This window comes from Polypterus senegalus, chromosome 14 (assembly GCF_016835505.1).
Source record: "Polypterus senegalus isolate Bchr_013 chromosome 14, ASM1683550v1, whole genome shotgun sequence".
Lineage (NCBI taxonomy): Eukaryota > Metazoa > Chordata > Cladistia > Polypteriformes > Polypteridae > Polypterus > Polypterus senegalus.
In genome coordinates this window covers 128,309,324-128,332,551 of record NC_053167.1, presented here as the reverse complement: position 1 = coordinate 128,332,551, position 23,228 = coordinate 128,309,324, and the positions used below count along the sequence as shown (strand labels likewise).

At 44.4% G+C, this 23,228-nt stretch overlaps 1 protein-coding gene across 1 annotated transcript in view; it reads left to right on the top strand.

The window, feature by feature from the left end:
- Positions 1 to 23,228, top strand: part of pde4ba (phosphodiesterase 4B, cAMP-specific a) — a 594,195-nt gene that overhangs the window by 171,618 nt on the left and 399,349 nt on the right. The window contains exon 2 of the mRNA XM_039734542.1: positions 16,075 to 16,183. Within this exon, the coding sequence (XP_039590476.1) occupies positions 16,142 to 16,183 (42 nt within the window). The 5' untranslated portion in view covers positions 16,075 to 16,141. The remainder of the gene's footprint in view (positions 1 to 16,074; positions 16,184 to 23,228) is intronic.

Sequence of the window (23,228 nt, the reverse complement as noted above, 5' to 3'; positions counted from 1 at the left end):
CGTTAATTAGATTGTCAATTTGCCGAGAACTTGAAAGATGTGACATACTGGGTTTCTCCATAGTTGGTGAGTATATATATATATATTTCTATATTTATTATATATATATTTCTCCATAGTTGGTGAGCGATACTTCAAAGTCAAAGCGAACTTTATTGTCATCTCAACCATCGAGTGGTGGCTCTGAGGCTAAGGATCTGCGCTGGTATCCAGAAGGTTGTCGGTTCGAATGCCCGTCACTGCCAAGAGAGATCCTACTCTGCTGGGCCCTTGAGTAAGGCCCTTAACCTTCAATTGCTCCAGGGGCGCTGTACAATGGCTGACCCTGCGCTCTGACCCCAAAGGGTACGCGAAAACTAACCAATTCCGAATACGATAAAATCGTACAAGGCGAAATAAAGAACAAAAAAAAATATATACAGGTATACAGATAGACAAAATTGCGAAGCTCAGGGTCCACAGTGTAACAACATGAAGTGCAAATAAAAAATGAAAAATAGAATTAAGATTAAGATTTAAAATTAAAACACAGATGAGACATTGTGCAAAGGCAAGGCAAAGAAGTAGCATGGTGTGTTGGAAGGATTGGGGGCTCAGTGGCGCCCCCTACAGGTTACCCAGCATTCCTTGAAATCGGCATGGTAGGGACAGATGGGACCCCCAATGAATGTGTCCGTTTTCCGCACTACTTTGTGATTTTTTTTTTTTAATGGGGGTTGACGGCTTTCCAGTTCTGGAGAATCTCAATAGTGGCAGCCGACGTGGGAGGCAATTAAATAGAAAGCCTTATTTGGTGAGACTGACACGTTTTGTGTTTTTTTTTTTTTTCCCCTTCATATTCCGCTCAGGTTTACGGCTGTCGTGTTTGTTAAGATGCCTCTCAACGTCTTTTAAAGACTGAGCTCTTGGAGGGGCTCCGTGAATCCCTAACGCTGTTAGGATGGGGCCATTTGGTGCTTTTCAATTCTAAAGGGCCACATGACTTAGCGGGTGGTCAAGTCAATTAGTGGGCAATGCTAGATCGATGGCGAGATACTTGATTTGACCCAAAAGGAAATCATCGTCTAATGGTGGCCAGCACGCACAAAAAATACAGAAATGCACTTGAGATGAGAGAGCGAGATAAAGAAATCTGTTCATACGCTAATTAGAATGGCCATAATAAAATGGCTGAAACTTTGTCTTGCTAGAGGTTGTGTTGTGACACCTAAGAGCAGCTGGTAACAAAGCACCACATGCCGGTGCCAGGGTGACGTTTCCACTCACTCTGGTCGTCCTTCATGAGTGGGCACAGGTGGGAGGTGGATGTGGGGTTGCTGGCACCAGTTTTTCACCACGGCTCATTTTAGTGACCGTGTAGCCCGACTCGCGGCCTTTTCACGCAGCCGCCCCTGCACTCTGTTGGGCTGGCAGTACAAGTTTCCACCCACCCTGGTGAGCCCTCGAGTTGTCTCTCTCAGGCCTCAGGACGTAGGCATGTGTATGCGAGGAGAACATGAAAGTTCCACATAAGCAGCAGCCGAGTGCAGGATTGAAAGCAGGGAGGGCAGAAACACTAAGCACTGCACCACCATGCTGGTGGGAAAAGTCGTGTAGTGTGATGGGTGAGGGTCCCCGGCCTGGATGATGCAAGGTTCCTTACCTGGATGGGAGGCCAGCCCTTCAGAAGGCACAAGAAGAAAGGCAAAGATCATCCTGCCTTGGCCAGGCGACCAGCAGAAGATGGCCAGTGCGGTAGTGGGCACCCTGGCAGGGCTGGACCGAGAAACAAGACCTGCCAGGGAGGCTAGTGTGATGGAAGGACAATGGGAGACAACTGGGCAGGACTACACATTAGGTGGCAATGCTACCTGTGTGGACATTTGCAAGGCATGCTGGGAACTGTAGTTTTGTAGACCAGCCTTGTCAGGTTCTGTAGGTGCCTCCAGGGGGTGGTGCTGGGTTCCATCATCCCTTCTTTGTGGGACTTTGATCCAGAAGTGCTTCCAGTGTATTCAAGGGTCTCTACCCAACCTCATCCAGGCGAGTTGGTGTCTGGTGGGAGACGGACAAAGCTCGTCTCGGGGAGTGGAAGGACAGGGAAGGAAAGAGAAGGAGAAGAATCTGTTTGGTACTTTCAAAGCCTTTTGGAAGGTACAGGGTAGCCCACCTCCACCGAGACCACTGCATTACGTGGTGAAGAGAAAAATGATCAGATTTGGTACTCACATTTACAGAGGACGCTGAAAGTGGTCTGCTTGTGCGTCAATACATCTCTGTGCCCGTTTCAGCATGTTCATGCACACTCTTTGCACACCCTGTAGTCGTGTCAATAAACCCTCTGTTTGAACCCGGTGGTTATGTTTGGGGTGCTGCCATGCCCCCTACTGGCCACAGCAGTTATACAAATTGGAACTGGCGCATTGGTGAGACCTTTTTGAATTGTGTGCAGCTCTTGAATAACCTGGGGGTTGGTGGCAGGACTGGCACTCCAGCCATTGTTTTTTAAAAAAAAAAAAGAAACCTCCTGCTGTTCCAGTGTGGTGCTGAGGTGTCACCCATGTCACTCATATCCCAGTCCAGATGATTCACTGTGTGGTGGGTGCGGCAACACGCATGCTGCCAACCTTGAATGGTATTACAGTATGATTCACCTTACTACTTACTAATCGAGTGTCACAGCCCAGCCATTTAAAGTGGCATGGCTGCCCGGCCCACAGAGGAAGCCTGCTTAGCGTGGAGTTGAAACAAGTGGACAGCAGGTGACATCCTGACAGGGCTTATGATGGGAGTGCAGTTGGGAGGTGACTAGTGGGGTTGGGGCAAGAGAATGAGGGTCTCAGTGTAGCATAACAAAAGAGTGTTTATATATATATACAGGTATAAATACATGGACATAGTAAGGGATATTATGTAACTGGGTTATGTATGTGCTGTATGTGAGTATATACATGTTGTATTAATATACTCTCTATAAATGCCGATATGTGTGTGTGTGTATATAATCTAATATAAGGGCGGCATGGTGGCGCAGTGGTACCGCTGCTGTCTCGCAGTTAGGAGACCTGAGTTCACTTCCCGGGTCCTCCCTGCGTGGAGTTTGCATGTTCTCCCCGTGTCTGCGTGGGTTTTCTCCCACAGTCCAAAGACTTGCAGGTTAAGTGCATTGGTGATCCTAAATTGTCCCTACTGTGTGCTTGGTGTGTGAGTATGTTTGTGTGTGTGTGTGTGTGTGTGTGTGTGCGCCCTGTGGTGGGCTGGCGCCCTCCCCAGGGTTTGTTTTCTGCCTTGCACCCTGTGTTGGCTGGGATTAGCTCCAGTAGACCCCGTGACCCTGTAGTTAGGATATAGTGGGTTGGATGATGGATCTATCTATCTATCTATCTATCTATCTATCTATCTATCTATCTATCTATCTATCTATCTATCTATCTATCTATTATGGCATATAGAGTATATCCTATCTATCTATCTATCTATCTATCTATCTATCTATCTATCTATCTATCTATCTATCTATCCTATATAATCTTATATAATCTAATGTAATATGATGTGATAATGTATACTGTAGTATGTTTACACTCGTATTCTTGGGTAAATGTGGTGAAAATCCATAAGATGTCCTGTAAGCTACTTATTCTTTATAATGTTTCCAGCTGAATTTCTCATAAAATTTCAATACTATTTCAAAGGATACCTAATAATAAGAAAAGGTGCTTTTCAATAATAATAATATTATAAATCTCACATTATCTTCTATAGCTGCATGGCCAGAAGTCCAGATCATATCCCAGTTGTTTCTGGGACAGCACTGCTCTTACACTCCATGCTCCAGCCTCACAATAAGAAAATTGCTTTTTCAATAATAATAATATTACATTAAATCTCACATTATCTTCTATAGCTATCACCCAGGAAAAGCATGGCCAGAAGTCCAGATCATATCCCAGTTGTTTGATGGATGGGACAGCACTGCTCTTACACTCCATGCTCCAGCCTCACAAGTGGAAATTGCCAGCTGTTCTAGTATTTACTTTCTGACATTCCGAGTGTCCCAGTTTCCAGAACAAAGGGAAGCAGCCGGGCATCAAATTTGGGTGCAAGCAGTAGTTAGGATATAGAGGGTTGGATGATGGATGGATGGATGGATGAATCAATCTATCTATCTATCTATCTATCTATCTATCTATCTATCTGTCATATAGTGCCTTTCATATCTATCTATCTATCTATCTATCATATCTATCTATCTATCTATCTATCTATCTATCTATCTATCTATCTATCTATCTTAATGCCTTTCATATCTATATCTATCTATCTATCTATCTATCTATCTATCTATCTATCTATCTATCTCTCTCTCTATCTCTCTCTCTCTCTCTCTCTCTTATATAATCTTATATAATCGAATGTAATATACTGTATACTTTTGTATGTTTACACTCGTATTCTTGTGTAAATGTGGTGATGTGAGTGCTAAGTGTTTTCCCATGTACAGTATACTCAGAATATTAACTCTAACTGGCGCCGGCCTGTAATGGGGTCTTTATTCATCTGATGCTTATATAATCGATTACTAGTAGTTAATGGAAATCGAGCTTGTGCTTTTAGCAGCTGGGCCTTTCATGCCAGTTTGTTTATTGACGCCAGCGCTGGCATACGTGCCATGTGTTAGCTGGCATGCTCTAATTTAATTAAGCGGTTTATCCAAAGTGTAGCCAACATGCCTTTCAAGTGGTGAACGTCTTGATTTGTAATTTTGTGCAGCTTGCACTGACCTTTTGTTAATTTTAACGTCAGCTGAATGTAGGCAGCGTACTGGCGCGGTGGTGAGCACAGAGCTGCCTCGTCATGGGCTCCACTTCCTGGGTTCAAAATCCCGGCCTGGTCCCCTGAGCTTGTATGGTGTTTGCACGTTCTCTCTATCTGTGAGTGGGCTTTTCTCTGCCAAGCACCCCCATCCCTATTCCAGGCTGGCTAATCAGCCTAGTATGAGTGCTGCTAGGTATGGGGGTCCAGCTTAACCGAGACCCTTTATGGTTGGGTGGAGCAGCTTCAGCAGAGTAATGTCTTTATTGTCATTTTATTTAATATCTTTCATAATGACAAGAGGGATTCTGCTTGTTGTCTCCATAGCAGTTGTGGTTTTTATGAGGATGGGTTGCTAGTCTGATGCTCAACCCCACACCCCTTTGTGCGTCGGGTTTGGGGCTGCCAATGGCAGAGTTCATCCTCACTGTCTTTCACCCTGAAGATCAAGCTTCACCTGCTTACCTCCGTTGTGATTCCTGTGGCCATTTATGCCAGTGAAACCTTTAAGGCATCACCAAGTATCAACGAGAAGCTTGAAGTCTTCTAGCACAGGTGCCTACAGCAAATTCTCAAGATGAGATCCTACGATCACATCGCCAACGATGAGGTCCTACGAAGAAGTGGCTTGTGCAAACTCCACATTGCCATCAGAAGACTCCGACTGGCCAGCCACGTCCTTCGAATTGAGAGCCTGAAGACAGCAGTGACATGGGTACCTCCCGATGCCAAACGACCACTTGGAGTGAAACACTTGGAGGAGAATGACGGTGCGAGACCTGAAGGTGCTGAACATCAGTTGGGATGGAGCTGAGACCTTTAATAATTAAAAAAAAACGAAAACCCTGGAGAACACTTGTCACCCGATGTGCTAAGTGGCACAGGAGAATCAAAGACTAATAGTGACAAGGTGTGGTCCGGGTCGGTGTCACATGACACGACTTCTAGTTCGAGGGGATGTCAAACTTGATGATGGCCGTGGCTGATCTCGTTGCCTGAGTGTCACGCGACAAGAAGTCGCAGGAGATGTTAAGTTAGATTAGACTCGATGGCGACTTTCCAGCCCAATTTATTGCTAGTTTACCCCATTTTCTTTCAGCCATTAGCATGCAGCCCGATAAGGCCCATTCCTGTGTGAGGGTGTTAGGACCGGTTTATACTTCACGCTCAGAACACGGACTGCACGCATCATGGCTGCCACGCGTTCCAAAGCGTTCAATTGACGCGTCCTCTGAGCACGTCCTCGGAAATTAACGTGACGCGTGCACGAGTTGCTCTTCTTCTTCTTCTACTTGTTCTTTACTTGTTGTTCTTGTTCTTGTTGTTCTTGTTGTTCTTCTACTTCTTCGACTTGTTCTTGATCTTATTCTTCTTTTTGTTCTTGTTCTTTTACTTGTTCTTCTACTTGTTCTTGTTCTTTTACTTGTTCTTGTTCTTCTACTTGTTCTTGTTCTTCTTATTTTTGTTCTTGTTCTTGTTCTTCTTATTAAATGTTATTTAGGGGTGGAGCAGGGTGAGCGCTGCCACCCCGTGGGTGTAGCCCCCGAGTGTTAATCCCAGCCTGTTCACCTCCTGTGTGGCACTTGCATGTTCTCCCTGTATCGGTGTTTTTTTTTTTTTTGTAGATACTCCAGGCTTATCTTTAACATCCCACAGATAAGTGTGTGTGTGTAAGCGGAGCCTGTAATGGACACGGTGCTCCATCATCTCGGGTGTTTGTTTTATTTATTTATTTATTTTTCCCTGCCTTACCCTCACCCCGCCGTGCTGCCCATGTCGTGTCCCCGTTACTCGATGCCCTCATTACACAACGAACACTTTATGAACAGATGTGCACAGAAGCCGATTCTTCACTTGTGTCGATCTGTCAGTAACTTGATGAGAATCATCAGGCAGCAGTTGTGCTTTATTGACATTTATGGCCGCTTTGCTCTCTCGCGCGTTTCTGTTGAGCATCTCTAAACTGTAATATGAATAAAACTGAATTGCAATCAGCAGGCAGCAGGGCCCAAGTAAATTGTTGATTTGAGTCTGACGAACTGAAGGGAAATGACTGCTGTGTTTGTTGTGCAGATTCATATCTCACTTTGATGGAGGGTCCGTATTAAAACTCCACTCAGGGTTTATGAGGCAAAGCATCTGTTATACAACTCAGTAATGTTAGAAGCTGACACATTTGTGTAGACCCTGCGTGCCTCTCCTCTGTTTAACACTTTGCTGTGCAGTTCCTGGTGGACGACGCTGACTTCTTCGGCCTTTGGTCTTGTGGACACCTCACCGTCACACCTGCAGCATGTGAGCTTGTTGGACATGCCACTCCAAAGCCGTGGGCATTCATCTGGAGTCAGCACCCCCTTTGTGGTTATAAGAGCCCCCAGTCTTCCACAAGATGGTGGATGGAGTGTGTCTATGTGTGTGTCCATTCAGCCAAAAGAGTGTTTATGAGTTCAGATGCCGTCATTGCACAAGAAAACCTGGCTTTCCGTCGAATCCTGTGTGAAGGCTTCACAGGTGCAGTGAGTTCGGTGGGCACTTTCTACCCTCTGTTTCCTTTTTCTGTTCTGTCATGAGACATACAGTAAGATTATGCAACATCAGACAGACGAGCTGCTCCCCTGTTTGCCAGGCCCAGAACTGTCATGTTCGTTCTTCCTCGTGTATACATGCGTTGTACTTCTGGCTGAGCGCTCTTCAGTTCTCTCAACGCAGGAGCCACCCTTACGACAGTCGCCGACTGGTCTGTGTGAGTCGCTGGGAATGTCGGGCTACGCGACTGGGGGTGCAGAGGAGCACCCCACAACTGCCCCCAACTCGCTAAGATTATAAAAACGAAGTGCGTGACTGTTTTTCATCATAATCCCCCCTCCGACCGTTAATCCACTTGTTGGCACATTCACAAAGATTTTCTGTGCCCTTTTTGTCTTGTGCAAGCATTCTTCACGACGTCTTCATTGTTGGCATAGCATAGGTGGTCCTTCAGATTGGCTACATCGGGGTCAAAGTTTAGAAGCTCGGCATGCGTGTGTCCACCTCTCTGACTCCGCAGACTACCTGTGCCCTCTGAGTGGGAGGTCGAGTAGTCCTGGCTCTCAGTCGGCGTTCTGTCTCATCTCAGTTGTGTGCAGCAGATTTGAGGTCAGGGCTCATGGAGTTCATGTCATTCTAGACCTGGCACAGTCAGTCATGCTGCCCTCCCTAAACTGGGACCAAGGGTCCTTGCCCAAACCCAGCTATTATCCTCCCTCCACCAAAATACCAATGTGTAGTCCCGAAGGTAGCGTCCTCCTGGCACCCGCCAAACTCTGGTTCACCCATCAGACTTGCAGGTAGTGAAGTGTGACTCGCCACTCCAGACAACACCATTACTCCGGAGTCGCTTGTCACTGTGTATTGTGATCTTAGGCTTGTGTGCGCTGCTCGGCCATGGAAACCCATCTCGTGAAGCTCCAGACCCACAGTTCTTGGGCTGATGTTGCTTCCAGGGGCAGTTTGAGACTCAATTGTGCGGGATGCCATAGTGGAGAGGCCATTTTTTTTTTTTTTGTATCTTTTTAATGAGGTTTGAGCTTCAGCACTCGGTGACCCCGGGCTTTGGGTTTGCGTGGTCAGTCCTCAGTGTCTCCACTTCACCATAATGACACTTACGGGTGACTGGAGTAGAAATTTCACATACTGACTTGTGCCAAATGGTGGCCTCCACATTCAAAGTCCCCTGAACTCTTCAGTGCGACCCACTGTACTGTTCATGGAGACTGCATGGCCATGTGTCGACTTGATGCACCTGTTAACGGTGAAGCTCAGTCATTTGGCCATTTTGTATAGTTGCTTAGATGCAGCTTGTTGTGGAGTTGTCTGAGTTGAAAAGAACACAGCTGCAAAAACAGTTTAAAGGGTTGCCCACTAGTGGGGTTAAACACTGTCAAAATACCCCGACTAGACACAAGACTAAGCTTAAATAAAATAAAAGGTTTACTATCACAAAAATGGCTGTGCAAGCACGAGGAGAGGTCTGAAGAGACCAGGCGGACACAGCCGACAAAGTCCAAAAAACAGAATCCAAAGGCAGCAGTCGAAACTGAGCAGAGGTTCAAAAATATCAAATAACGCAGTCCTAATACAAAAGTCAGGATGGAGCAGAGGTTCAAAAAATCAGAAAACACGAGAGGCGAAGTCAAAAATAACACACAGGGTTTGAAAATCCAGAAACCATGAAGCAAAGCAAACGCACAGTAACTCACCACAACACTCTCCTCTAGAACGCGTTCAGTGCACCGCCAGGAATCATGGGAGGCCCGCCATTAAACAGGATGGAGGGCTGTTCCTAGTGGTGATTGGCAGGTGGCCCTGCCCACAAAACACGAGGGGCATAACCAAAGGACGAAATCTCTCAATTATAAAAAAAAAAATCTTGAGACGAGACTATTGCCAAGAGATTTTCTCAAGACCCGCCCTCCTCTCAACCATTCATGGTTAACGGGCCGCGCTCCTCTCATTGGTGGGAATGCCTTTGTCAGACACACTTCCTGCACTCTCAGCTCTGATAAATTTTTACGTTTTCCTCACTTTAAGTTCCCAATAAAAGAAGACGTATTATGTCCAAATCTTATCGAAGTATTTCATCCTGAAGGGTTTTCAACCGAAGAAATGAGTACACGGGCAATCCTAGCACAGAGAAACGAGGGAGTCAAACGAATAAACGTGAAAATTGTCGATTGGTTACACGGCAAATTGTTTAAATGTGTATCAATAGACTCTGCTGAAACAGTTGGTGGTGATGGTGCGGAAGATGAAAACATCAACTTACAATATCACGAAGAATATCTACAACCATTAACACCTTCTGGTCTTCAAATCACTGTTGGAAGGAGGATGTATCGTAATGTTAATGTGTATAATTTATGTCTGAGTGATGGGCTGTGCAGTAGGACAAGATTAGTTGTATTCAAAATTGGTCGAACGATTCTGACATGTAAAATTTGAACAGGCGACAAGAAAGGTAACGTAGTACATCATCAGGGGATAACATTAGACACCAACGGAGATCTTGATCTGCCGTTCCAAAACGTTTACAGTTTCCCGTTAGAATAACTTTTGCTCTGACAAGTAACAAATCACAGGGACAAACATTCGAAAAAATCATTTAATTTAACAGAGAGAAAGAAACGATATTCACTCACCCACCCTGCATCTGATTAAATATGGGACATCAATCCTGGGAGCTCATTTTACAAATGGTACTCCAAACTGAACTTCTATGGCTCCATTTGTCTTGGCCTCAAATCTGCAGTGTCCTTCCTCTCTGCCATTTTCCTTGATGTCCTCAATTCATTTAAGATTTTTTGCTCTCTGTGAGGCTGCATCGCCACTTTGACAGCTCTGCCCGTCATTCCTCTTTGTCAAGTTACTCTTATTGACCAGCAGAGGGTGGGAATGTCCTGTGGCCTCACGGGTGTACTTGGGGGGGATAAATAATCTCTTCAGTACACCTCTGTAGTGCAGCTGACGTGGAGGAAATCTCTGGTGCCACTAGGGGGAGCCCCAGTGATACAACACCAGTTGGGGCACAGTATCAAAGGGTCTCGCTCCCTGTGATTGAAGTGCGAGCTTAGTGTTGGGAGGCAGCTGGTGACAAAGGCTTATCTGGACAGAGGGAGGAAGGGGAGACCCCAATAGTGGAAGGTGAGCAGGGGAAACGTGTTACCATTGTTTAGTTAGGCTCTGGGGGCAGAGGTGTTTATTAATATCCTGTTGTCTGCCCTGTATAACATACTGAGGTTTTGTTATTAAAGCCTTTTATTTTGCCTTGTCATTTTGGACTCCTGGATTGGTTGTTTGGGGTTGCAAGACGCCCCCTACAGGCCCCAGTCTTTATAGTTTTATGCTGTAGATGTGGCTGTTTTTAATACCCTGTCAGATTATAACCCAAACACACACATCCGCTCGAGGCTCCCGTCTAAAATTAGCCCACCTTCAGCTCATCTGCCTTGGGCCTCAGTTGAGCAGCACAGTCGGTTGAAGCCGCCATCCTGAGCTCTCAGAGCGTCTGATGGCAAATCAGTTTGGATCGATCCTTGTGTATCAAGCAGAGCTCTGCGCCCAGCGGACCTCCACCTCTGGCCATTTGATTTGATTAAGCTTAAAAGTACATGATCTTTTATGTAACCTTCATTTGTTGTTTATTCTATTTTTATTGATATCAGCTATTTATTGTCTCTTAGATTCTTGTGTATTTTTATCTATTGTCCCTTGCCTTAGGCACTTATTGAGTAAAAAAAAAAACACTGAAATAAAACCCTGAATTCTGGGCTCTTGCTTGGGTCTGTCAGTGCTGACAATTTGTATTTGCTGTATCCTTCATACTGTCAGCATAGAGACACTTTATCAGGAATATTGTTCTTTCTCATTTTAATACAGTGTGCTCATTTCAAGTACACTGTAGGCCTATTATCCTTTTGGCAAATCTTGATTACATGCTGCATTGATTTTGTGCGTTGGCTACTGTAACATGGCAGTGCCCCCCGGAATCAATCTGTCCGCCTGTTGTACTGGGCCTTCAACATCCCTTTGTCTGTGCTGTCTCTTATAAAGTACTTTTCTTATTAAAATGTAATATATCTGTCCGTCATATAGTTATCTATCTATCTATCTATCTATCTATCTATCTATCTATCTATCTATCTATCTATCTATCTATCTATCTACTGTATCTATCTATCTGTTATATTGTGCCTTTCATATCTATCTATCTATCTATCTATCTATCTATCTATCTATCTATCTATCTATCTATCTATCTATCTATCATCAACCCTACCACATGCATGTTTCGGCCTGGCCAGTAATTTGATGGGAGACCCTCTAGGTTACTACTGGAAGAGCTGTTGGTGAGACCAGCAGGGGGCGCTTACCCTGTGGTTTGAATGTCAATCCAGATGCCCCAGAGCAGAGACGGGGACACTGCACTGTAAAAATGGCACCGTCCTTCAGATGAGATAAAACTGAGATCCTGACTCTCTTCGGTCATTAAAGATCCCTGGGCATCTTTTGCAATCAGCAGGGTATATCCTGATGCCCTGTTTATATTGCACATCACAGCCTCATCCATTCTGGCCCCCAAACCATTGCCTGTCTCTAACTGGCTGTCTCTGTCACCCTTCACCACCTAATAATGAATGTGTAGTGAGCGTCTGGAGGTGATGAAGTGGCTGCCCAAACTCTATATAAAGTGCTTTCAGTCACAAAAAAAGAGCTATATACATGTAATGACTTATTATTATTATTATTATTATTTGTTTATCCTTTCATAACCATGTATCTGTCTGCCACTGTTTCTGTCCCTTGCCATCTTGGCCTTCCAGGAAGCTAAGAAAAGGGAGTCCATCCTGGCAGGGAGACGTCCCTCATGCCATTTATTACACAGTGTACTGCGCTCCCCTAGTCGAGAGACAAACGTAAGCTCAAGTGGCTCTAAATAAGTGGTGGCATGACAATGAGAAATAGTCCAGTGGATCCAAACTGTTACTGAGTTCATCTAGAAAATGAGGACATTATTGGCAGATTTCACACAGCTGGGTAGAAAATTATTATAGCCACAAACACATGGAATAAATGAGCAACACGAGTAAACACAAAATTAGGTGGAGAGGACTGGCAAGCTTTGTTGGGCACTTCTCATCAGAGGGCCTTCTGGTGTTTTCTTTCGTATTGGTCTAAAGACTTTGGTACTGTAAAAATGTTTCATATATACTGTATATATATATATATATATATAATATTGTATACGTGTGTGTGTATATATATATATATATATATATATATATATATATATATATATACATATACACTCTGTATACGTGTGTGTGTGTGTATATTGTGGCAGTAGGGGGCGCTAGTGCTCCCTTGAACCCTCAGGTACAACTCCAGACACCGGGTAAAAGTCCAATACTTTTTATTTTGTTCTTCAGTGCACCAAGCACCCTCCACACTACTCATACACCAACACAATAATAACTGTAGTCAACAATCTAATCAAAACTAATCACTAAATACACACAATATTCTCTCCTCTTTGCCCAGACACTTTGCTCCTCCACCTTCCAGCACAGCTCAGTGTCTGGACTGAGGCACCGTCCTTTTATAGCCCCTGACCTGGAGGTGTTTCTGTCCCATCAATCCATAGTTCCTAATTCCTTCCGGGTCAGGGCAATCAGTCTTTTTATTAAACCCGGGAGCACGACATTTCTTCCTGTCATGTGACCGTGACGTACTCCTGGATCATACGGCCTCACAGGGCCCATAAGCCCCTCCACAGCGACTCCTGGTGGTCCCCAAGGTATCCAACAGGGCTGTGTATAAACACTACAAAGTCCATAAAGCCCTGCTGTACCTCGGGGCACGATCCTGCTGTCGGGAGAGCTCCTCCTGGCGGCCTGGGGGTGCTGACCGGCATGGGACAGTCCTCCACAATATATATATATATATATATATATACTCTGTATACGTGTGTGTGTGTGTGTGTATATATTTATATATATATATATATATATATCCTTTTTAATAAAACCCCTGTGTGCGTCCAGGTGTCCGTGTGTGTGTCTTTTGGTGAAGTGCGCATGTGTGGGGCTACACAGCACGTGTTCAGTCTCTCCCTGCACAGGGAACACACACACACACAGGTGTGCGAGACACACACACGAGAGAGACACACAGGCGTGCGCGTGCATTGTTGCAATGTTACTGTTCTTGGTTGTTTATTAAATTACGGATTTTTCAAATGTTAATTTTTTTCCTTGTGCTTAAAACTCATTAAAAAAAAGTGTTTTTAGCAAGCGGGTCGTAAGGCTGTAGCGTGAGCTCTTGCAGTGTTAGTTTTCTTGTGTTATTCAATGTTTTTACATTTAGTTTACTATTACGCTGTGCTGTGTTCTATGGTACGATTAACTATATTTGTGCTTAAAAACTTAAAAAAATATATTTACATACAGTTCATACGGTCTGGAATGGATCAGTTGTATTTACATACAATCCTATGGGGGAAATCACTTCGTTTTTACGACCAAATTGGGTTACAACCAGAGTTTTGGAGCAAATTATGGTTGTGAACCGAGGTTTCACCGTATTACTGTCAGACAAAATTACAGGCATTTTACGAAAATACAAACCAGTATTACTGAGAGAGAAAATTAAAGGCACACAATACAGTGACGCATATTACAGCCACATACAAGGTCCCTTGCTATTTAATATAGACTGTTCATACTAATGTTTATGCACTACTGTTCTAGCGCCCGTTATTGTAACAGGCTTAATGTCTAGTATATATATAAAATCCAATGTCTGTCTGTCTGTCTCTGTCTGCTTTTCACGAGAGAACTACTCGACAGATTTAGATTGTTTTTTTTCTATAATTTGCTTGAACATTCCAGTTGATTTTGCATCTTCTCTTATTGCACTACGAATCATAGTTTGCTTGCGGCATCGATTTATTTACGCGAATCCCAGAGCGAGGGAGCTAGACGGGGTCTCCACACTCACGCGCCAGCCTCTGTTCGAGTCACTCTGCCTCTCGCCATGTGTTGGAGCGTACCTCACCTCCTCTTAGTTAGCGATGCCTGTTTGTTCAGCAGACATTATCATCTACAGATTGTTAAGGAGTAACGTTTGACGTTTTTGAGACACAGAGATCAGAGCTACGTGTGTTTTAGACGGCACCTGCTGATTGGCAGAGATATCACAGTCACTGGCTTTTCTCCCCACCCATGGTTTGCTCTCCCGTCAGAGCTGACCACGATCAGATACAGTGGCAACGTTTGACGTTGGAGTGCACCAACCTTCCGCTTGGCCAGAGATATCTTGCCAACCTTTTACATTTTTGGCACAGAGATCACAGCTACATTCTCGCCCCTGATAACAGATCCAAAATATTGTATAGTAAGAAGCCCTCGGAAACGGAAGCTATCCCATTGCACTAAGAATCAGAGTTCGCGTGCAGGAGAGATTTATTTGCGCGAATCCAAGAGAGAATCTGCAGGCTGAGGGGATCGGGAAGCATGACGTCAGGAGTGGGGAGCCAGGCAGGGGCCGAGTCCCTCTATACGAGTCGCTCTACCTCTCGCCACGTGTTGGAGTGGACCTTGACTCTGCTTAGCTAGCGATACCTGTTTGTTTATTGATTAACAAGTTTGTCCTGTTTCATTACTACTATATGGATATTGTCACGCACGCGCGAGTAGGAGGCCGCGGACGGATCTTAAACCGCTTCGAAAGACGTTTGCCGGCGGGGAGTGGCGGGGTACTAACCTTTCTCCTTTGTCTTCCAGAAAAAGAGACGCTCCGCCATCATAGCCTGCCCGCACCACGTCCACTTCTGCCCTTCCTCCGCCATCTTTCCTGACGTCAGCAGTCCCATCCTCCCTCACGGTTCCTTCCCAGCATTCCTCCACTTCCGGCCCCTCCTCTATAAAATGGCCGCCGACTCCTCTGAAAGGCGTCACGCATATGAACTGTTTTGTTTATATTTTGACCTGTTCTTTTTTTGAAATATTGTGGATTGTCTGCAATATACGGGGCCGGAAAAACCCTAAACCTTTATATTGTCTATTGCTTCTCTTACAATATATATTGGGATATTCTGACCCAGCGCAGACTGACCCAGAGGCACGTGTACAAATAACAACTTATTTTAACTTTATTTTCTTCAGCTGGAGGGCACGTCTTCCCCGTAATCCCTCCAGCCACAACACAGTCCCAAAAGCACTTGAAATAAAGCGCAACTAATCACCACAAATACACCATTCTGGCCGCACCACTCCTCCCAGGCAACCTCTTCCTCCTGATTCTGGCTCCGAGTGGTGGTTGCTGGTTCCTTTTATGGCCCCCCCGGAAGTGTTCCCGGTGCTTGCTCACCTGTTGCCAATTGCACTCCTGGGTGGGGCCGAAGATTAGTCCAGCGGGGCTCAGAGACCCCTGGCAGCCATTACAGATCCCCACAGGGTTGTGGAGAACTCCATCTCCCATGGAACCCTACAGGAACCTGAGGCACCATCGTCAACCAGGGAGGCTGCCACCAAGCATCCCAGGGGAGATACTGAGGAGGAGCCCATGGCTTCTCCCCCAGAACATATGCAGAAGGGGCGTCCGCCACATTATACTGTATATATATATATATATATATATATATATATATATATGTGTGTGTGTGTGTGTGTGTTTTTATTTTTTTGAGTGAATTTACCTCTGACTTGTATATTTTCCTTCTTTTTCTGTCCCATCAATGTTAAGGTCTGGCTTTGCTGAAGCAGCCTGGATTTACCTGGGTGGGAGGATTGACCTCTGGTTCTTGTCCAGGATGAGAAAAAGCAGAAGCGTACTTGCAGTGTCCCCTGAAGATGTGAGTACCCCCCTCTCTCTCCTAAGTGTATCGATCTTCACGTTTCCCCAAACCGCCATTGTTTATGTTCATTTCTTATGAAGGCAGCCACTGTCACTGTAAGTGTCCCACCTCCCTCAGTTTCCCACCGCCTCATGGAGAGGCTGGCCACGAACTTGGGGCCACTGAGGCCGGTTTATCCAGTCACGCTAATGGAGGTCTCCATTGGCCCAAGGGTTTCTAGCTGTCATGTCAGTCTCTCTCTTTCTCTTTCTCTCTCTTGGCCTTCCCCGTGCTTACGCCTTCCATTTTTCATTCATTTCAGTTTATTTTTGTTTAGCGTTCTTCACTCAGCGTGTTTACATGCGCTTTAATAACCCAGTTATTCACAGAATCCCAGTTTCTCAAATGATTTATTGGTCTTTGAGAAACCAGGCTAACAGATACAGATTTCTCCACAAGTAACCCGGTTATTTGGCCATAGAAGCCGTTAACCAGGTCTGCGCATGTCCGTTGCGCTGCACTCATCACATCACTCAGCTTACAGCATAATTTTACACATGCACTTCGTGACATCCTGAAGTTTTCATTCCATTCGTGGTTGGTAAGCCCCCTCTCTCCCACCAATATCTACTTTGCACACACGCATCCGGCAGACACGAATAGAAAATGGTGGACGCATCCACAAAGATACATTTTCTGAGGTGAGTGCTCAGGCGATTGCATTTGTCCGTCTCCTAATTGAAATAATTTGTCACATTTATGTTGATGAGCTGAGCGTACATCCCTACGCTCAGCAGCATAGTCTCTGGTGTTTGGGTAAGGGAAGTTTCAATGAACCAGGATTCTGCCATAACTCACATTATCTCGATGTGGTAACCACCTGAAGGATGCAAGGAGTCCACGGGGAACAATTGGAGTGCCAGCTGGGCAACCCCATTTAATAGAAACTAAAAAAGAAAAAGGTTCCTGTGCCCATGGGCACAACAGGAAACAGGCCAGTTGAGCCTCCGGGTAACAGTGATGTCACATAGGAGCTCTGTCCTCTTCCCAGCTCGGGTCCAAAGTGAGACGCCTCCTTCTGGGCTCATCCCTTTATATCAGGGGTCGCCAAGTCCAGTCCTGGAAGACCACCGTGGCTGCAGGTTTTCATTCTAACCATTTTTTTTTAATGAGTGTCCTGTTTGTGCTGCTAATTAACTTCTTGTGAATTCATTTTAGTTGAATTGCTGTTTTAAGATTTGTTTACCTGAATTTCTTCACACTTCCTCTGAGTTGTTTCATTTCTTTCCTTCAATGGCACCCAAACAGAAATGAAACGTGAAGTGAGGGAGCCGACAGAAGACCAACTCAGTCAGGACCTCAAACTCCAACAAGCTGCTTAATGAGGCGCAGATTCTTGTCGTTAATTAAATTGTCGTTAATTAAACCCGATCTTTAATTCTGTGGCGTGTTTTGGGGACCTGAGCAGATCGACATTCCCGAGACCCTCATCTTTCTTTATTTTCAGATATTGTATGATGGACACCAGTTGTTTTGGCTCATTTTGTACAGTGGTGCTTGAAACTTTGTGAACCCTTTAGAATTTTCTATATTTCTGCATAAATATGACCTAAAACATCATCAGATTTTCACTCAAGTCCTAAAAGTAGATAAAGAGAAACCAGTTAAACAAATGAGACAAAATATTATACTTGGTCATTTATTTATTGAGGAAAATGATCGAATATTACATATTTGTGAGTGGCAAAAGTATGTGAACCTTTGCTTTCAGTATCTGGTGTGACCCCCCAATAACTGCAACTAAACGTTTCCGGTAACTTTGATCATTCCTGCACACGGCTTGGAGGAATTTTAGCCCATTCCTCCGTACAGAACAGCTTCAACTCTGGGATGTTGGTGGGTTTCCTCACATTAACTGCTCACTTCAGGTCCTTCCACAACATTTCGATTGGATTAAGGTCAGGACTTTGACTTGGCCATTCCAAAACATTCACTTTATTCTTCTTTAACCATTCTTTGGTAGAACGACTTGTGTGCTTAGGGTCGTTGTCTTGCTGCATGACCCACCTTCTCTTGAGATTCAGTTCATGGACAGATGTCCTGACATTTTCCTTTAGAATTCTCTGATATAATTCAGAATTCATTGTTCCATCAATGAAGGCAAGCCGTCCTGGCCCAGATGCAGCAAAACAGGCCCAAACCATGATACTACCACCACCATGTTTCACAGATGGGATAAGGTTCTTATGCTGGAATGCAGTGTTTTCCTTTCTCCAAACATAACGCTTTTCATTTAAACCAAAAAGTTCTATTTTGGTCTCATCCATCCACAAAACATTCTTCCAATAGCCTTCTGGTTTGTCCACGTGATCTTTAGCAAACTGCAGATGAGCAGCAATGTTTTTTTTGGAGAGCAGTGGCTTTCTCCTTGCAACCCTGCCATGCACACCATTGTTGTTCAGTGTTCTCCTGATGGTGGACTCATGAACATGAACATTAGCCAATGTGAGAGAGGCCTTCAGTTGCTTAGAAGTTACCCTGGGGTCCTTTGTGACCTTGCCGACTATTACACGCCTTGCTCTTGGAGTGATCTTTGTTGGTCGACCACTCCTGGGAGGGTAACAATGGTCTTGAATTTCCTCCATTTGTACACAATCTGTCTGACTGTGGATTGGTGGAGTCCAAACTCTTTAGAGATGGTTTGTAACCTTTTCCAGCCTGATGAGCATCAACAACTCTTTTGTGAGGTCCTCAGAAATCTCCTTTATTCGTGCCATGATACACGTCCACAAACGTGTGTTGTGAAGAGCAGACTTTGATAGATCCTGTTCTTTAAATAACACAGGGTGCCCACTCACACCTGATTGTCATCCCATTGATTGAAAACACCCGACTCGAATTTCACCTTCAAACTAACTGATCATCCTAGAGGTTCACATACTTTTGCCACTCACAAATATGTAATATTCGATCATTTTCCTCAATAAATAAATGACCAAGTATAATATTTTGTCTCATTTGTTTAACTGGTTTCTCTTTATCTACTTTTAGGACTTGAGTGAAAATCTAATGATGTTTTACTTCATATTTATGCAGAAATCTAGAAAATTCTAAAGGGTTCACAAACTTTCAAGCACAACTGTATCTGATTATTGTCCATCCATCCATCCATTATCCAACCCGCTATATCCGAACTACAGGGTCACGGGGAGTCTGCTGGGTCTGCAGGGCGCAAGGCAGGAAACAAACCCTGGGCAGGGTGCCAGCCAACCGCAGGACACACACACACACACCAAGCACACACTAGGCACAATTTAGGATCGCCAATGCACCTAACCAGCATGTCTTTGGACTGTGGGAGGAAACCCACGCAGACACGGGGAGAACATGCAAACTCCACGCAGGGAGGACCCGGGAAGCGAATCTAGGTCTCCTTACTGTGAGGCAGCAGCGCTACCACTGTGCCACCGTGCTGCCCCTCTCATTATTGTTTGGCTGCTAATTAAGGAAAACAAAACAATTAAGGGGCCCGAGTGTTTACGAACAAGTCTTTTAAAATTAGTTCAAAAGAAGTGAATTAGCAGGAAAAACAAGTCACTCATTAAGAAAAGGGTTACAGTGAAAACCTGCAGCCATGGTGGTCCTCCAGGACCGGAGTTGGCGACCCCTGCTTTATATCATGCCTCAATCAGAAGGGGCGGAGTCTTCTTTGTCCACTGTGGACAGGGCTGGATTCCCTCACTGGTTATCTTTTCAGGGCTGCTGGTGGAAAAGAAAGGACAGTTGATGACGGTGGGTGATCTCCAGGCTCACATGTGTGACAGTGTCCAAGTCAATGCACTGATGGAGTGCAGGCTCAGAACTCTATAACGAGTTCAAAGGTTAAATACATTTACAAACTTCACAAAAGACTAATTACATAATGCATATGCATGTTGAGATAGATACATTAAAACACAAAGCAGTTCCAAACTCGCTCATTGTCTGATCCACTTAGTCCTGAACAGGGTCGTGGGGAGGTGCTGGAGCCTATCCCAGCTGGCACAGGGTGCAAGGCAGGAACAAACCCTGGACATCGTAGGGTCAGCACACACAGACCCCTACCACACACTAGGGCAGTGGTTCTCAAACTGTGGGGCGGGCCCCCCTAGGGGGGCTCGAAGTAACAAAAAGGGGGGCGCGAAGATGTGAAAAAATAAAAGAAGAATCAAAACTGTGAAACATAAGTCTATTGAAACCAAACCAAATTAACTTAAACTACATTCTGATACTAGAAAAATAAATATAGAGTTAGATAAATGTCGATAAAAGTTAAGTAGGTATAATTAAATATGCATCAATGATATATCATTAAATATGTAAGAGCCATTTTCCTAGTTCTATAAAATGTATGAATATTTACTAGATGATAATTCATAAAATATGGGAGGTTCCTAAAACCCCCATGAATAGAATTGAGTTGGTATTTTCCTGTCATTTCTTAACTGTTTTTGAGTAAACAATGTCCTTTAGTAAGTGTTTAGCCTTGCCTTGTGTAAGGTACAGAGGCATACGGTTTTTTAACCGTGTCCTTGAAAGAATTCTTTTTTGTGCTCGCGTTCGTGCTTATGCACGTCACTGAGCCTGGCGCATATCTAAGTGCCAACGGCCTAAGGGTCTTTTGAGTGTAAAGTAACTCGTAAATTAAAAGATCGAAGTTTTGAACCGTATGTTTAAAGCATACAGAAGAAGAAATAAATAACCTTTAAGTACAGAAGTAACCAAAGCTTCATAAGAAAAACTGAGTTTATAGAAGACACATTTTTCCCTTTTTTTGCCTTTGTATTTTGTGTGTAACTATTTTTCTTTTTATTCTTGTATGGATTATTTGCCTTTAATTTTCACTAAATATTTTTAAAAACAAACTTTTGGACTGAGAGATTTCTTTGACACGCGTCTTACCTGTGCCTGAATTCACCTTATGCAAAGGCGGCTACAAATTAAAAAAGAACAAATTGGTAGTAGTGGGCTCCTTTCAAAAAATGTTGGGGCAATTAAAACTATTATGAAAACGCGGGTTGTAAATCCTTAAAGGTTGAGAAACGCTGCACTAGGGAGGGCCAAGTCAGTGCCGCCAGTCCACCTCTGGGAGGAAACCCACTGTATCCAGTAGGGGGCGCTAACTCCATTGTTGGAATGAGTTCTTTTGTAAGTGTGGGGTGTTCCATAACCCGAAACTATATAAATATAATATAAAAAGGCGATACAACAACAACAACATTTATTTATATAGCACATTTTCATACAAACAGTAGCTCAAAGTGCTTTACATATTAAAAGAATAGAAAAATAAAAGACACAATTATAAAACAAAATAAATCAAACATTAACATCGAATAAGAGTAAGGTTCAATGGCCAGGGGGGACAGAAAAAACAAAAAAACTCCAGACGGCTGGAGAAAAAATAAAATCTGTAGGGATTCCAGACCATGAGACCACCCAGTCCCCTCTGGGCACACCCCTCCCTTAGTGATACGGTGGCAAGAAATCACATAGGAGAAATGACTTTGCTTTCTTTAATGACGGCTTACACAGCATAACAGACGAAGGAAGCCAATGGCAAGACCTTCGGGTAGTGGGAGCCAGATGTGTAGAGTCTGCCATTTTCGTCGCTGCATTGGATGACGTTATCTCCCCATCCGTCTGTCGGCTTCAAAGGTGTGCCAGGCAATGTTCCAAGGCCTTATACTCTTTCTCCATGTGCAGGTCCCCACTTTGGTGAATTGTGCCATTCTAAACAAGGCAATGAGAGGATACAGTTTCCTTCTGAGTTTGCCACACAGAAATGGTGCACGCTGCCCATTTCGCAGTTTGTCGTTAACTTGTCTTGTCTTGTTCTTATGTGGTGAACTCCTGTGTGCTAAATCTGGCTTTGTGAGTCGAAAGAAAATTAGATTTTAAATATCTGCATGGAGCACAGTGACATATTAAACTTATATTTAGATTACACCCACACAAACACGGGGAGGATGTGCAAATTCCATGCAGGGAAGAACTGCAGCGTGAACTCTGGTCTCCTTACTATGAGGCAGCAGCACTACCACTGTGCCACCCCAGTTCCAGTCTAACTGACTGTAGTGGTAGGGTGTTGAACCGTGTTAGCCATTGTGGGTGCAATGAGAAGTCAAGCTAAGTGACACCACTGAGGGGCTAACTAAAAAGATTACAATACGCAAGCTGTCGAGGTAACTCAGGCCCCTTCTTCAGGCAGTTTACCTGCTGTTGCCAGTTCAGTTGCTCAGAGCGCTGCAATGGTGGAGACAGAAAGACAGACACACGTAGACCACCACAGCTACTGGGCTCCACACGCCTGAGAAGTGCTTCTTTCAGCTATGCTGACATTTCACCATATGACATAACAACAGCAAATTGAGTTTAGATGCGCTCGGTGGTCTGTGGCGTTTCCGGTTAGACAGTCCTGTTCAATTCCTTTAGTTACTCGTTTAGACGTGCAGTCAGAAGGTTTGATGTCGTGCAGCCTCGTCTGTGTATCTACAGGTGTTGTGTGACAGATTTGTTGATTTGGGTTGTGGACACCAGGGGGCGTACAGCTCCCCGGACACAACAGACACTGAGCCAACACACTTTCATTCAACTGTGGGAAACGCTTTCGACTCGTGGTGGGACAGTACAGTATGTAATGGCCGCCAAGTCCTGTCCTGGAGGACCACCGTGGCTGCAGGTTTTCATTCTAACCCTTTTCTTAATGAGTGACCTGTTTCTGCTGCTAATTTACTTCTTTTGAACTAATTTTAATAGACTTGCTCTTGAAGACTCAACCCCCTTAATTGTTTCTTTTTCCTTAATTAGCAGCCAAACAATAATGAGATACAAAATGAGCCAAAACAACTGGTGTCCATCATACAATATCTGAAAACACAGAACGGTGAAGGTCTCAGGAATGTCGATCTGCTCAGGTCCACAAAACATTTTAATGGTGCGCTCTTAGAAAGAGAAATTTCGGAAATGTCTGCTAATGCACCACGAGAGCAGCAACAAGCCACAAAATTAAAGATCGGGTTTA